This window comes from Notolabrus celidotus, chromosome 16, assembly GCF_009762535.1.
Source record: "Notolabrus celidotus isolate fNotCel1 chromosome 16, fNotCel1.pri, whole genome shotgun sequence".
Lineage (NCBI taxonomy): Eukaryota > Metazoa > Chordata > Actinopteri > Labriformes > Labridae > Notolabrus > Notolabrus celidotus.
The window spans coordinates 23,097,601-23,113,658 of NC_048287.1; the positions used below are offsets into that span (position 1 = coordinate 23,097,601).

General features: G+C 37.7%; 2 protein-coding genes across 2 annotated transcripts; one reads left to right on the forward strand and one right to left on the reverse strand.

Annotated features, from left to right (window-relative positions):
• Positions 1-1,256: 1,256 nt before the first annotated feature.
• On the forward strand, positions 1,257-6,245 carry LOC117828064 (prostate stem cell antigen-like). Its single transcript, XM_034705041.1, has 3 exons — positions 1,257-1,519; positions 2,111-2,230; positions 4,351-6,245. The coding sequence occupies exons 1-3, from the start codon at positions 1,468-1,470 to the stop codon at positions 4,560-4,562; spliced, it is 384 nt and encodes a 127-aa protein (XP_034560932.1). The 5' UTR covers positions 1,257-1,467; the 3' UTR covers positions 4,563-6,245.
• clic1 (chloride intracellular channel 1) lies at positions 6,241-13,947 on the reverse strand. The gene is made up of 7 exons (XM_034705040.1): positions 13,800-13,947; positions 13,466-13,533; positions 10,990-11,099; positions 10,570-10,695; positions 10,140-10,246; positions 9,571-9,752; positions 6,241-9,470 (listed from the first exon to the last, which is right to left on the reverse strand). Exons 2-7 carry the CDS (start codon positions 13,505-13,507, stop codon positions 9,309-9,311), a joined length of 729 nt encoding a protein of 242 aa, XP_034560931.1. The 5' UTR covers positions 13,508-13,533; positions 13,800-13,947; the 3' UTR covers positions 6,241-9,308.
• Positions 13,948-16,058: the final 2,111 nt, after the last annotated feature.

The window sequence follows — 16,058 nt, forward strand, 5'->3', positions numbered from 1 at the left end:
CACAAAGACAAATGAAAAAGTCAAGACATAAAACTGCAGTGCAGTTTCAATCATATTTCTGCCATAAAGCTATCAATTTTTATCATTTATAATGATAAATGTATAAGATAAGGAGCTTTGCAACGTCTTAACGTCTATTTACTTGTTTCATTCTCAGCCTTATTTGTGAAACACACAATAATAAAACCTTACTGCCCAGAAATAATATTTTCAGAGCAACAAACCCAATCAAAAGTTATAAATTAATCTTTTACTTGACTACCTCTATGTAAAGATCAGAGGTTGTAATAACAAGCTCTTTAACAACAACATAAACACTTACTTTTTCCTTATGGAAACAATTAATTGTATTGTATTGTATCATAGCGTACCGTATTGTATTGTCGTATTGTATCAAATTGTATATTATTGTATAGTATCATATCTTATCAGATTGGATCGCATTCCATCGCATCATACCCTATCACATCAAATTGTATGAAATCTTCACGTTTTGTATTGCAGCCTATAGCATCACATTGTATTCATATAGCAGCACATCTTATAGCAGCACACTATAATCAATCAATCAATCAATCTTTATTTGTATAGCGCCAAATCACAACAAACATTATCTCAAGACGCTTTTACAAACATAGGTCTAGACCGTACTCTATGTTAAATTATGAACAGAGACCCAACTTCAAGACAGGGTAAGACTCAGTCTTACCCCACCTTAATCCACCATGAGCATTGCACATCGCAATATTTAGCAAGTTACAGTGGCAAGGAAAAACTTCCTTTTAACAGGCAGAAACCTCAGGCAGAAACAGATTCATGTTAGACAGCCATCTGCCTCAACCGAGTTGGGACTGGAAAGAGGGATAGAGGAGAATAAGAGACAGAGGGAAAGCATTACATTGATACAACTGTATTGTCTTTCATCATTTATATCATACTGTATTATATCATGCTGATTGTATTCCATCATATCATATTGGCCCGTACAGTACCGTATCACATCGTACTGTACCACAAACCATTACTTTTTACTTCGTCTCCCACTGTCCTTTAATAGTTATCTGTTGTTTTAAATAATTTATTAATATTAAGTTGTTGTTAAGAGGTCAGTGAACACAAAAAATAGATAAATACCAAGTAAATAGTCGATAATAATCTGACTCACAGCCCGTCTTCACCATGTCAGCTGCTCACTATTAACTCTCCAAATCAAATTGGAAGTTTTAGGGAGGAGACCATGACAGAGTACTGTTGGAATTCAAACTAGATCTACTACAAATCCTAGAAAAGAAGCACAAGAGTGACCTGAAGAAAAAGCAAAGAGTGCTGAGTATTATACTACAAGGAGCAATATCATTCATGAGTGAGTTGGGGGACGTGTTGGATTAACCTGCAGCGGTTACTGTGAGAAGTCTCAAGAGGGAATTTTGCTTGAAATCAACCTGAGGACTTTTTACTGGAAGCATCATGTCTCACTCACAACTCCTGATTGTGCTCCTCTGTTGTCTGCCTCTGACAGGTAAGAAGGACATATAGTAAAGTAAGTTTTCTTCTGCTTTAATCACCAAAATCCAGCCAGAACCAAAAGGAGCAAATCTTACACATCAAATCAACACCCTGGGATCCTTTTATTTGTACAACTACACCGTCTAATGTCATATGTTGCACTTCATTTGAGCTGTGCAACACATGATGTACTGTAACAGTGATTCTGCAAAGTAAATATGCTTGACTGTTCACAGGGACAGATGTATGACATAAGAAATCAAGATTTTTAGGACAGGAAGCAGTTTAGGCTGCATGTGATGTTTGGTATATGAGTGTTGATTTTTAAGTGGTGGTGGTGGGTTGGGTTACTTCTCACTGCAATGGTTCTATTGGGCGGTTTAATATACATATGTCATATTTCTGCCAGTCAAATAAATTATTTTCCTCATACGTTTACTTTTAAGTTGAATATTCCTTGTTATGTCTATAAAGGAACAGTTTATTTCTCTTATTTAACCACATTTTGTTCTGTCAACATTATGGATTGTCTTTTTTGTGTGACAACAGCTGGGTTTCTAAGTAAGTAAATGAACATTGATATTTTCCCTGTTGTCGTCCTCAGCCTGTTTGCGGTGTTACACCTGTGTGTTTCCCGCTGTCTCTCCTCTGGAGTGCTTTAAGTTCCCCCAGGAGTGTCCAGCTGGGCAACGCTGCCTGTCCAGTACCGCCATGGGGAAACGGGGTGAGACACTGAGCTCTTTCCCTCTCTCCCTCTCTCTCTCCCTCTCCCGAAGAACGAGTTTATTTCTGTGTCTGTAGATGAGATTATTTTTCCGAGAATCTAGGGCATTACGGCCGCAAATTGGCAGACAAAGCCTCATTGTACAGCAACATTTTCCAGAACGCATTTGATAAATGTTTAGCACAGTGCACTCTTTATTCATGTATTAGGACAGTGTTGTTTTTTATTGCTTTGTTCTCAAGCAACTAAAGATAAGAAAAAAACATTGATTAATGAACAAACAGTGGACTTTTATCTTTAGATTAAGGCTGTTTCCATCCCATCTGAAGAAGAGAGTAAAAACTGAACTCCCTTCTGTAGTTAAGACTCCTGTACCACTCAACATATACAAGCCAAACGCTCCTGAAGCAGTTCAAATCTTACAGACACTGTTTCGTTTCAAATCCTGTATATTCAGCCTCCTTTGAGAGGCAGGTTCATCAAATCATCTGCATTATTTTGCCCATGAAATAGAGAAAACTCTTAAATCTAAAAAAAATTATGAGAGAACAACTGGTTTAAACTAGCAAAGTTATCAAGATGATGCTTCAAAGCCAAGAAAGTTATCAAAAAGAGGTGAGTCATGAGATGAGATGGCAGCATCTTTTCTCATCAGGCTGGTTGTCAGATCTCTATTGACTGTGATGCCATCAAATTATCTCTAAAAATAGAAATATGGGTGGGACCAAACGTTCACTGTGTCTAATCAGAAGCCTTCCTTTTGTATATGCACCTCAACACGTACACGTTCGAGCAGTTTTCAATTTGAGTATCATGTGAGTTCCTGTTCTCCCTCCTTTTTTTCCCCTCAACCACAAGACCCAGAAATCATTCGATGCTTCCCCACCTTTGTATGCACACTTAGGTTAAAGACATATGATGTGATTAAAGATCATGAGGCTAAACTGGGAAGAGGGTCTGAAATTGAGTTTGTGGTAGTAGGTAATAAATGACGCTGTAAACAACATTACAGATGCATTCATTGCCAATCATGTCATAGTATCAAATTGAGGATTTTCCAGAATAATCATTACAGTCCTTGTACTGTTCCCTTCATGTTCCCACATCAATAGTAGTGGGTCAGTCTGGGGAATTACACATTAGACAAGCAATCAAATTTTCCATCTTTAAAAAAGCCACAAAAATTGTCAGTAAAGTTTAAATAATAGAGCCCAACTAATTGGTTTGGGACTGGATGAATAGATTGGAAGCCACATTTGTAACATCAAGTGTGTTACTCTGAAACCATCAGTCTGATTTTATTCTGCTATAACTCTTGTTATTACATTATGTCCATATTAAGTTATGTGATACATGCTACAAGTATCAGGTTTCTAATATTCAAACCAAAAGAGTCCTCATATTTTCAAATCCAGAGTAAATTTGGAAATAGCTATTTTTTATAAGTGGAATGGTGATATTTATAGACCAATATTCATAATATACACTTAAAGCTTTCAGTATCAGAGCTGCGGAAGATTAACCATCTCACTTAAAAGAAGTCAGCCACTCATTAAGATGAGATAGAGGTCAGGAGAAGTAAAAATGTAGTTTTCCTTCCAATTCCTGAACCCTTGGTTTGTTACATGTAAGTTTCCAATGACTTAAAGAAGGAAACATATAAGGAATGAAACCATATAATTCAAATGAAAATATAGATATTAATATACTGAGAAATGAAAGGTATTTGAATGTAGTGATGAATCATTAACAGGGATTGTCTCACGTGTAAGACATTTACTAACATTTCCAAACTGGCTTTTTGAGTTCCTGGACTGATGGTGTTATATATTATCTCTTTTATTCTCCACTCATTCTTTGCTTTCTACTTATTTACTTCAAAACACAGGTAATCAGTAGATTGAAGCAAGTTTAAAAATACTTTCAAGGCTGGCTAATGTCAGAAAGACAAACTTAAACTAATAAAGCAACATTTTAAACCAATACATGTATGCCTAGTCTTCAAATGTGATACCATCCCACCTTATCCAATGTAATTTCTGGTTTAAAGTTCTAATTAGTTTTCTAGTTATTATGTCTTTTCTTTGCCTCCCTTAACTCCTCCGTCTCTTTTCTCTCAGGTGCCCTACAGATGACGATGTACGAGAAGAGCTGTGCGATCCCCTCTCAGTGCGGTGTGACTGGACAGAAGTTTGCCGCAGGCCTTTACTTCAACTACACCAACGTGTGCTGTGACACAGACCTGTGTAACGGAGCCATGACCACTGCTGCCCTCAGCTGGGGGGGAGTGGTTCTCTGCCTGCTGCCTGCACTCACTCTGCTGCTGTCCTGAACACCACAGGGAGGGTCAGGGAGGAGGTAACATCAGACTACACACCTGGAAAAGAGGTGCACCCACGAACCAGTGTTTAAAAAGTGTGTTTTTTTTTTCCTGTTTTCCTTTAATTAACAGGGAACATGTCCTTGTGGCAGCACTGGTATTTGCAATACTACTTAACGGATTTCTTGGGGGCTTATGTGCATTCTGATATTTGTCATTCATACATCTAGCATCCACTTATCTTTTCAATGAGGCCCAAAGTTGATCAGTAAAAATATATGTTTTATCATTAGTATTATTATATATTACACAGTAAAAAGCGTCAAGTATCTTTTGTTAAAATACAATCTTACCTTTGTGTGTATTTCATGGCTGTTCTGTAGCTTTCACTCTTATCAAATGGTCTCCATCGGAAGATAAGAGTTTGCTCAGTTATACTGAAAATGTAGATGATCACATTTAAGTTTGCTTAAAATGTCACCCAACCTTTTGAGATCTCATCCCACAGTCTATGGAGGTGGCTCCTGGTGCTTTTGATCTCATCACATGTTTTTTACCTGTACAGAAGAATCATCATAGCCTTGTAGATAATTTCATTTTCTGAGCCTGTGAGTGAGTTCATAGTTCATTGTTTACTTTAGGAAATAGAACTGACAAAACAAATCTCACCTGAAAGTCAACTGAGTCACTGCTCTGGAGCTTTTTCACATCACATAAATGATCTTCCTTAATTGAGCGGTACATTACAAAAACCCTCAGGCTTGTTATCTCGCAAGTTCAGGTCCAGAAGTTAATTTCTGATCTCATCTTATTCCACCATGAGTAGAGCACTTTGCAGCATTTAGCAAGTTATAGCAGCAAGGACAAACTTCCTTTAACAGGCAGAAACCTCGAGCAGAACCAGACTCATGTTAGACAGACATCTGCTGAGACTGTGTTAGGGTTGGAAAGAGGGATATAGGGTGATGAAGAGTGAGAGATGATAGTGGTGAAACAGATAATAATAGTTCTTGCAGCTGGAGTCTGGCATGTCCACAGCAGCAGGCCGTCTACAGCAGCAACCTACGAGACAAGGGAGCTCAGGGACTCCAGAAAGGTCTATGGTTAGTAACTTTAATAGGACAGGCAGACAGAGGAGAGAGAGGGAAAGATAGGATCCCAGTGTGTCAGTTCCCCCGGCACTCTAAGCCTATAGCAGCATAACTAAGAACTGGTCCAAGCCTGAGTCAGCTCTAACTATCAGCTTTATTAAAAAGGAAAGTTTGAAGCCTGCTCTTAAAAGTAGAGAGGGTGTCTGCCTCCCGGACCCTGACTGGTAGATGATTCCAAAGGAGAGGTGCCTGATAGCTGAAGGCTCGACCTCCCATACTATTTCTAGAGACTTTAGGTACCTTACTCAGAGATGTTCACAACTAGTTCAAATTTCAGCATAAAATGTGAGTAGGTTGGATGAAAAATCCAAATTCAAAATAATCCAAACATTGAAATGTTAAATACTGTTTTTAATTGAGCTAATCTCAGTTCTGCTTATTACTAAGAATGCTATTTTTTTTAAATAACCCACTGGACAACAAGATTTTCTGCATAACCATCCAAGCTTTGTGTAAACTAGAAAATATGTAGTTTGCACCATGTTGTTATTACCTTTAATATAATTGAAACAGCTGAATAAAGACGCCTGTCAGTGTTGATTTATTATGAAGATTCTTTTATTAAAATATGAATACATGTGTCTTTGTAAGAGCTTCAAAGTACAAAATACATTTCAGCTGTGCTATTAGTTTGATTGTCTTCATGTTGGTGTATACTACTGCATTAGTGTCCACACCACTGGTTTGATGCTGTGGACTTTTAAGTGCAACTGCATTTGACTACATGGCAGAGAGCATGATGAAAAAACAGACAAAGAAAAGGCTTGAATGTTTTAGGGGGAAATTTGTGGTGGAAGAGACCAATGGGAAAATTGTAATATGGAAAATACATCAACAAAAAATAATTATAATTAAAAAATGTTAAAAATAGTGATGTTAAAACAATTAAGAGTAAAATATGAGTATATATAAAAGTTAAAAGTCCCTGAAAATGTATGAAATCCTACGGTAAAAAGTGAAAAACTCTCCCACGTTTGTAGAGAAGGAATACTAAAATACATCAGAACTGAAATTATTCAGACACAATCCCTTTATATGTTTAGAAAAACAGATCCACAACAATTCAGTCAAGTCAAATAAGCAGTGTCATCTCTTAGATCAACACGTCTACTATCAAACCCAGCGCTTCACCAAGGAGGGATTTAACATGCAAACTTCAAATGGAGTAAAAAAAAAAAAAAACTGTGGTCACGCTGATTCTTTAACACAGTCAAAGTTTTATACAACATTGTCTTTTTCAATCAGTGTTAATTGCACTTGGGTGTAATTCCCTTCGAAGATCTAAATCCAGACCTAAAAGACAGGACGCAAACAAAATGAGGCTACTTTGAGCTCAGAAAAATAGTTGGTTCTACCAAATCCTGCTGAAGAAAAGGCTAAAGCTAAACAGATGAGCTCTATGATTTTGGACATGCCTTGATGTAATTAAATCCTCTACACAAGCTGCGACTACAGTCAAAGGAGTTTATGAGTCCTAGTTCAACTTCAAGTCACTTTAACGGGAATTTCAGACCTCTAAATCCAAAATGTGACAGCTAGAGGACCGACTGCAAAAGTAGAGGGTTTATAATGAAATATAACAGATCTAAATAAGGGAACATGATTTTTTCTTGTTGTCAACAGATTCAAAAGACCATTATTGCTGTACCCTGCTAATAGGTACAGCCTGAGTAACCAAGTATGGATACACAGTACGAAGTTTGACTGATGTATCAGGCAGCCGATACTTTCAGGTCGATACTGGATTACACAGATATCGGCACAGGCACATATTTTCAAAATGTGTTGACATGAAACAGATTTTAGTGAGCATATATTGGAAACAATGTAACAACAGTATACTCTAACTCATCTCTTAATGTTACCATGCACTGTCTGCAAGCTCAACTGGCAGAGCATCACGGCTGAGCAAACAGATACTGCTTTACATACTTTAAAAAGGTGTTTGATGAGAGGAGGAAGCTTGTGCACAATCTTGCATAGTAATAATTGAAAAATGCACATGTGAAAGTCATTCTTTTTTATCCAGTTGTCTTGGCTTCTGTGTTGGTAATCAGGGAAGTGCCACACCTCTGAAACTGGTATTAATACTGGTGTGAAACTGCACTGTACAACGTGTTTAATGTAGGCACTGAGCATTTTCTTTAACATTTCCCAAATGCATCACCCCTTTTCTGTTAACACACACATTAGGGTATAAAATATGTATTATTCTGCAGCTGCAAAAGTCCCAGAAGTTATGACTTAGTTTGGAAAAATAAAACTTTGCATTAAGACAGAATAATGTCTTAGTGCAACCCCCTTTTTTCAGGTTCATGTCATCAGAACTGGTGTAGAGCCGAGTTTCACAGACATACCAAGTAGAATAACTTCTAAAGTAAACACGTAATGAAATGTGGGTTTTGGTCTTTGTTGACAAAAAGAAAAAATGAAGAAAATTATTTAAAGATTATTTAACAGTCTGCAGTCCAAAGCTGCGAGTGCTACTTGTATTTTAAAAACTGCGCATGTCCATATATAACTTCCTGTTCTTTTTTTTTACTTGTGTGAGAACAGGCCACGTGCCGTGAGCTGCTGGTGAAGGCATCAAGAGCGCCATGCTGTTGATTAGACAACAACAGCCTTTTCTCTTTAAGTCTACAGCACATTTAATACACTCACAACCGGTTATCTTCCTCCCAAAAAAATCATTCATCTGTGTCAGATAGAAAAAAACCCGACATTTTGGAAAAGTGCCCCTTTAGCGGATCAACAACAAGCTCTGTAATCTTGAATAATCCGTCACGCCTGCTGAGGGAACACAGAAAAGGGGAAGCCCAGGTCTATTGAAACCGTTTCCTGTTACTGTGACTGTTTGCTGCCTTGAGTCTGCCCTCCCCTCTGAAGAAGTTCACGTTTCTGAACGTTAATACATGTTTCATAAAAACTCTAGCTATCTTAAAGTGTTAAAGGCTTCGTTCCTTCTGTGTTGAAATAATTACTCTTAAGCATCCAAACCACAAAAGACACTTTGGCAGGTGAGCTGGAGTTGGCGTGCATGTTTCTGATAAAAAAAACAACCTGTTTCCTTGACACCAAAAGTGAAATGAGATGAATCAGCTCATGAGAGGGTTTCACAGTACACGCAGAAGTGTGATCTGGTAGGCAGTTTTAAGTATGAGACCTGTACAGTGAGTGTGAGTCTGTGTATGAGCCTGCAAGCAGCGTGATCAACAAGTTATCCAGAGAGTTCATGACTGTCCCAGAGATCTTGTAAGCGAAATATATTTAGCTGCAGTTGACTTTTTTTCTATGCATGTGTTTGTTTTTGCATCAGCTTATCTGACTCTTGTACTTCCTTGTTTTGCTCCTGATGTAAACTAATCCACGTGGCAAACAAAACACTTCCTCTAAGAGGGAAAACTGAGAGGAAAATCTCTAAAGAAAACTTCAGGGTAAAGTTTCATGACAGCAAAACAGATTGTTGCCTCAGTTAAAGCTGCAGCAAAGCATTAACAGTTAAATTAAGCCTCTTGAGAAACAGGTAGACCATGCTGCTTGTTTACAGGTGAGTAAATGTGTGTTTGTGCTTTTGCTTGTTGTCCTGTTGGTGCATCCTTTCATCCTCCTACTTGAGAGCTTTTGCTACAGAGGAGTAGGCAAGGTGGATCTCATCGTCGATAGGGCAGGTGGAGGAAAACTCCTCCCTGGCGTACGCTGCGTTCAGGTACCTCCACAGGTTCGACAGAGACTGAGGGATGCTGAAGTTTCTGTACTTTAAACACACCACCTGTGAGGGAGGGAAAAAAAGAGGACAGAAATCTCCAGATTAAGACAAAAACGTGGATTTAAACTCTTTTCGTGCTGCACAGCTTGAAACTGAAGATTACCTTCACAATGTGGAGCTTAGGCAGCAAGTTGCAGTCAGCCAGAGTGAGATCTTGGCCGTCCAGGAAGGGGCGGGACGAGGAAGTGACATCATCTGCGCTATTCTCGTCGATCTCGTCAGGAAGTGGGGAGCCGAGGTAGTCATCGAGCTTCTTCAGAGCCTTCAGCAGGCCTTTCTCTAGATCTGAACACACACAGAAAACATTCAAATACTGTGAGTAACCAAAGATTAAAGGAGGGTGTGTTTCCCCTGACAGCAAATACATCTACCCTTAAATGATGCTAATGAAAATTAGACAAATCAGGCAGTTTTTCACCCAATCGTGACATTTCCAATCAGATCAACCTAAACTAAGAGCAGCAGGTGACCTGAAAATCTCAGGCTGATGTTATTAACACAGACGCTCCCTGCTGTTTGTCCAACAGAGACACTGAGACGGAACTCTGCTGTACTTCTTAGAGGAACAACATCCCAAAAATAAAAGAAGGGCCTGTTCAAAATCTACAAAACAAGGACCTCAGTTATCTGAATACATCATACTTCTAATGTTTAAATAATAGACTCACTCACTTTCATTGCTCTGAGGGTTTGAGTTCTTGACATAAGCAGAGAATTTGGAGAAAACATCCATGCCTGCTGTGTTGGACTCTGGGTTACGAGCAGCCAGACGAGGATATCTGAAGAAACAGACACATAGACAAAAAAGACTCACAGTATATATACTCACAATAAAAGACAGGCCATTCAATCAGGCCTGCCTTTTATGATTACTCTGCTCATTGTTTAAACAACTAGTTTATCCCTGATTGATCCAGTGATGCTGAGGACTGAAAAAGGAAGATCATAGTGATCATAGTGAATCACTTAAGGAACAGAAAAGCATTAATTCCTCATAACTGAGAACTAAAGATGCTGATTCATATTCTGTTGACAGAGCTAAACATGTCCAGCGCTGTAAAACAAACAGAGGATTTGTTTAACAGATGGGTGTGGAGATTACCTCGGAGGAGAAAGGTTTTCCTCCAGGAACTCCTCGATCTTGTTGGTGTCTGTTTTCACCTCGCTGCCGTACAACAGGAAGGGAGGCTGGGCACCCGGAGCCAGGTCCTTCAAGATGTCCGGCTTCCTGAAGGTTGGTGGAAAAAAAAGAAAATAATAATCAGGGGAAGAAAAAAAAGAGGCAGATGATTTAAAAGAACGAGTGAGATGGAAGAGAAAGAGGAAAATGAAAAAAAAACCCATAAACCACAGGATATTACTCATGCCTGCAGCTAACATCGATGCCAGAGCGGCTTTGTATCGTTCACTCTAAATATCTGACTGAAATTTTCCTTCACAGCACATTCAGAGACATTCAAACATTAAACATGTCTTTACTGTGTTTAAATAAACCTGCAGCATGCACGTGTGACGCCCTCACCTCTTCATATCCACTGTGGTCACATCAAACGTGACTCCTTTCAGCCACAGCACCATGAAGAGACGCTGCGAGAATGGACAGTTCCCGATGCTCTGACCATCGCTGCCCGCCTGAGGACACAAAAACAGAGAACAAGTTACATTATTTACATATTATCTATTATCTACATCTAGTAGCTTATATGCTTATGTCATGTATCGGGATAAAGCAGGTTATAAAGAAATGTTTTCTCTGGATTTGGATTATTTCAGTTGGAAACAGATACATTTAACCTGAAGGAACAGAATGTGCAGCAGAAGTTTACACGTTATTACAATCTGCAAAGTCAGTAAAAAATATCCCACCACACACCCAGCATCAACCTTTGACACACATGAAAACCACTTGTGGAGCCCTGGATCGTTTAACGACAGAAAGACAGTAAAAAATGAACGAGCTACGAGAGGTCAAACAACTTGTTTTGAACACCAACCCTCAAAGGCAGCAGCAAATCTATACTTGTTTCACAACATACAAAAAATGACAAAGGAGACTTTTAAAAGGAACAATCCGCAACAATTTAAATAACAACTATAAAGTAGAAACACCCAGGCTCAAGTCTTTTGAGAGACATTGTTTGCTGCTTTTCTTTAGCTTGCACTACACCTGCAACTAACATTATTCCATCACTAGGTGCAAAATATTTTCTTGAATTAACGGCTCATTATTCAGAGTAAAATGTCAAAAATGTTCTTAGAATAAGTTCTTAACACTTTTGAAAACATATATTTTACAGTCTGCTTTGGTCATCATCAAAATATAAAATATAGTATTATCAGTTAATTATCACTCAGGATAAACAAAGGAACAAATCCCTCACTGTGTACAAACTGGAACATTTTTACTGAGATATGACTTCAACAATTTATGGTTCTTCTGCAGCTCATCATCTATCGATCAACTTCTTCATCAATACACCAACAGTTTTAGGTCTTTGATATGACAGCTCAGTTAAATACCTGGAGGATTACACCAAACACAAGATTGAAGACATCAAGTCTGGATGAGGTCCAGTTAGGATTTAACTTTGAATAACCATGACCTGGATGACTGAGAGCCTTCAAAGACACACTGAGTTTACATTCTCAGAACATTCCTCTTAAAGATTGAAGCAGTATGAAGTTGATCTGCATTATTTAACAGAAGACTTTCTCCAGTTATAAACTGAAAAAAATCCAGATGATATGTAAATCATTCAGTTCCAGCTTCTTATTTTCTTTGTATTACATTGAAAATGTAGTACCTCTATTTTTGGATCCTTGGTTTGGACAAACAAGGGATTTGAAGACTTAATGCACATGTGCCTTAAACAAGTCTTAAACAATCAATCTAGAACATTTTCTACAGGTTAATCCACATTACAAATAAGAGTTAGCCACACATTTCAGTCGCACTTGAGTCTGAAGGAAGCTCAGGAAGTGATCATATAGCTTTACAATGTTCCCTGTGAGGCTGCAGGAAGCCGTATTCCACGTTCAGTCAGACTATACATCTGTACTGCGACATGATTACAGTCTAAAACTCTACAACTGCTTACTTTATGTTTCTGTTTTGAAATCTTTCCGGTTTGTTTCTGGTGTCGAATGTCTCTGAAGAGGCTGACCAAGATTTAGAGAAGTTACAATTACATCTTTCAGTGGAGGAAAAAAAGCAGAGGGTGGTGCACATGTTCATACAGAGGAATCATTATGGAGGCTTGTGTAAGAGCATGAAGGAGGCAGAGAAAGCCATATTGGCTATATAGGAGCATGTTTGGCTCAAAGTAAATGGGATTAGCCAGCCTGGCCAACATACTAAATATAGATAAGGGACGCCTGCCCGTTATCTTGACGGGCTTTTAATAAGATTAGTCTTACTGTCATGTATAAGGCAGGTGAGTCAGCTAATGACATGAATACTATGAACACAAATACTGAATGTAATTCAAAACAACAAAGTTAATTAATTATCTTCCACTTCTGGGACTTTTAAAAGTCGTCTCAAAACACACTTTTATTCATTAGCTTTTAACTGCCCCTAACCACACTGCACTGGCTCAGATACTCACTGCACTGTTAATTAAATTAATTATTGTCAGTACTGTTGTTATCATTACTGTTAATTGAATTTTTAATCATATTGCCCTCTTACCACTCTTCTTTCCCTTTCTCTTCCTCTGTTTGGGTTGTTTTTATTATTTCATTTTCTTCATTTTCTGTTGCAAAGCGCTTTGGATCAACTGTTGTGTGTAAAGTGCTATATTAATAAAGTTGATCTGATTTGATTTGAATGTTGTTACAGCTTGTTATAACATAGCACTGATACACATTGGTAATAGTGACACAGTGTTGTATAACACACATCAAACACACAGCTTAAAAACTGTCACTTCATGTCGCCGTCAACGCGTCACTTTATGGGTGTGATGGATCGTTTTGCTCACCATTCAATCGCTTACCTTCACAAAAAGTTCAACTTTGGGCTGATTCGCGTCGCTCATCTTCACCTGTTGTTCATGCACGAGACCTGATAGAGAAAACAAACAAACACGTAATCAAATCAAAGTTGAATAAAAGCTGAAAAGCTGTTTTTTTTTTTTCAGACGAGAAACGAGTTCGAAACTCGGCCAAGCCCATCTTCCGCTACAAATCCCAGCAACCCAAGAATCGATACATTAAACATTGTAGCAGCGACACAGGTTGTGGAAACATCAAACAGAGCTAACTCGAGCATGTTAAAAGCTCAATCTTTACACTTTGGTGGCTTTTTGAAAGTCTGATGCGTCTTATTACCTCACGGTGCTGAGAGTTGTCGCTGCCGCCTGAAGCTGCCTGCTGCTTGTTTCTCCTCCCAGGTCTGCTGCTGCAGCGACACTCATCACCCGAACAGCTCCTCCATTTCCTGGTGCTGCGTGACGAGCTGAGCTCTCAGCAAATAAAGCGCCACAGCATGGCTTTGAAGTGCCATCAGGCAGGGGTGACATGAAGGGTGGTGAGGAGGAGGAGGAGGAGGGGGGAGGGTGTGGGTTTAGGTGAAGAACATAATGGTTTTCAAAAACTAATAATAACAAAAACTTTTTTGGCACGAACAGACATAATTCTTGATGTATGGAAACCCTAACTAGCCAATACAGATAGAAAAAAGATGAATAATTAGCAGGGGCGTCTTTCCAGATTCTTTCATTTTGTCTTATTATATATGCCAACTGACCTTGACCTTCAAATTGAATAGCCTTGTTTGATTTAGAGAACCTTTGTTCATTCTATTGTTTTATCATTATTATTATTTTTATTTTATTTTTGTTGAGTTGTTATTGTCTTGTTTGTCCATTTGTTAAACCTTGAGATACAGCCATACAGCTGTGAAAGTGGAAAACGATGAATGATAAAGCTGTATTTTTGTGGTTATAAACTTCAATAAAAACACCATGGCAATAATAATAATAATAATAATAATAATAATAATAATAATAATAATAATAATAATAATTATAAGCAGGGTCGTTTTAGGGAGGGGGGGGGGATCTGACTACCTAAGGCCCTTAATAGGCCTGAAATAAAATGTGTTTTCTGCTTCGCTTTTCTTTTCTTTTGTTATAACTACAATAAGATAACTAAAATTATCTGGATAAATAAACAAACATTCAGAATTCCTTTCTGGAATTTCTTACTGGCTCCGTGAGATGTGCATCTCATGCCTAAAGTGGGGAATTGTCATATTTTCATTGCATCAAGTGTGGCTGAATGTGATTGAAAGTAAACTGTAGGTTTTTAGAGTTTTATTTTACTTCATGAAGTTAGATTAAACCAAATAATGCCCCCTTGTTGTTACTCAACAAGTCACTTGGCTTCAAATAATCTTGTTTAAAGAGGTAGAGACTGAAGGTCAATATTGTGCAGTTACATTTAGAATAATAAAAGCAAAATTGATATGAAGCTTAGATTTGAGTCAGTTAACCAAGATAGTTCTAAGCATTTATTTTTGTTTAATGCAAATATACCAGTATTATAGCAGCAATGTTTTTATTTTGTAGGGTTGGCTGTGGTGATGGGGCCCACTGAGATAGATTTTCAAGGGGCCCAGAATTCCCGGCAACGCTTTATAAGATATAAAGTCAAACCTATGAGAAGAGACTCAACTATAAGACAGTAAATAAAAAAAAGGGCAAAAAGTCTTAAAACTTTGAGAATGCCCAATAGATTCAAAATCAAGACAAAAAGGTCATAATTGAAGGGAATTGGTAATTTTTTGACTAAAACACTATTAGGCTACTGATATTTAAAAAAAAACTATAAGCCAAAATTAAAAATCTGAGATGGAAATATTTCATAGTTAATGGAAAAAAAGTCCAAACTACTAGCTGAAGCTTTGCATATCTAAATAAAGGTCATGCTCATCAACCAATAACAAGGATTATGAGAATGACAACATTTTGACATAAAAAGTCAAAAATAATGTGATATAAACTTTAAATTATTAGGTACGATGAGTAGGCTGAGTGAAAAGCTTTATTATGATAATAAGATATCATGATATAAAAATAAGTGATACAAACTCACAGTTATGACAGAATGTTGAAACTATACAAGAAAACCCGCAATTAAGAAATGAAACGTTGAAATAATAGAACGAATAATGGGTATAAATATGTCTCAGTTAATGGATAAAAGTCAATTATGGGATTAATTTTCAAATATGAGATAAAAGGTCAAATTTATGGTTTTGATCTTTAAAAAATATCACAAAAGGCAACTCTTTTTCTCTCCAGTTTCTGATTTTTATCTCATAGCTTTATTGTTTTAGCACATATGCCTGCAGTGTAAACATTCTCATCTCAAAGACTAACTTTCAGGCATTTTCTTTTTCTGTCTGAGCTGTGTAAAAAGTCAGATCCAGTTTTTACATTTCACTGGTTTTATGAAGCAGAACAGGAGTCTATAGGTCGTTATATCTGCAGTGCAAAAGTTTCCTTGGTTACATTTGGAGAGCTGTGTGCATCTGAGTTTTATTGTGTAGACTTGGCGATAGAAACTGTGATACAGAAAATATAC

Coding starts and splice junctions, on each gene's coding strand:
- clic1 (XM_034705040.1), bottom strand. CDS start 13,507: ATGAGCGACGCGAATCAGCCCAAAGTTGAACTTTTTGTGAAG. Junction 9,753..10,139: donor AAACCCTCAGAGCAATGAAA/GTGAGTGAGTCT, acceptor GTGTGTGTTCAG/ATCTAGAGAAAGGCCTGCTG. Junction 9,471..9,570: donor CTAAGCTCCACATTGTGAAG/GTAATCTTCAGT, acceptor CCTCCCTCACAG/GTGGTGTGTTTAAAGTACAG.
- LOC117828064 (XM_034705041.1), top strand. CDS start 1,468: ATGTCTCACTCACAACTCCTGATTGTGCTCCTCTGTTGTCTGCCTCTG. Junction 1,520..2,110: donor CTGTTGTCTGCCTCTGACAG/GTAAGAAGGACA, acceptor TGTCGTCCTCAG/CCTGTTTGCGGTGTTACACC. Junction 2,231..4,350: donor TACCGCCATGGGGAAACGGG/GTGAGACACTGA, acceptor CTTTTCTCTCAG/GTGCCCTACAGATGACGATG.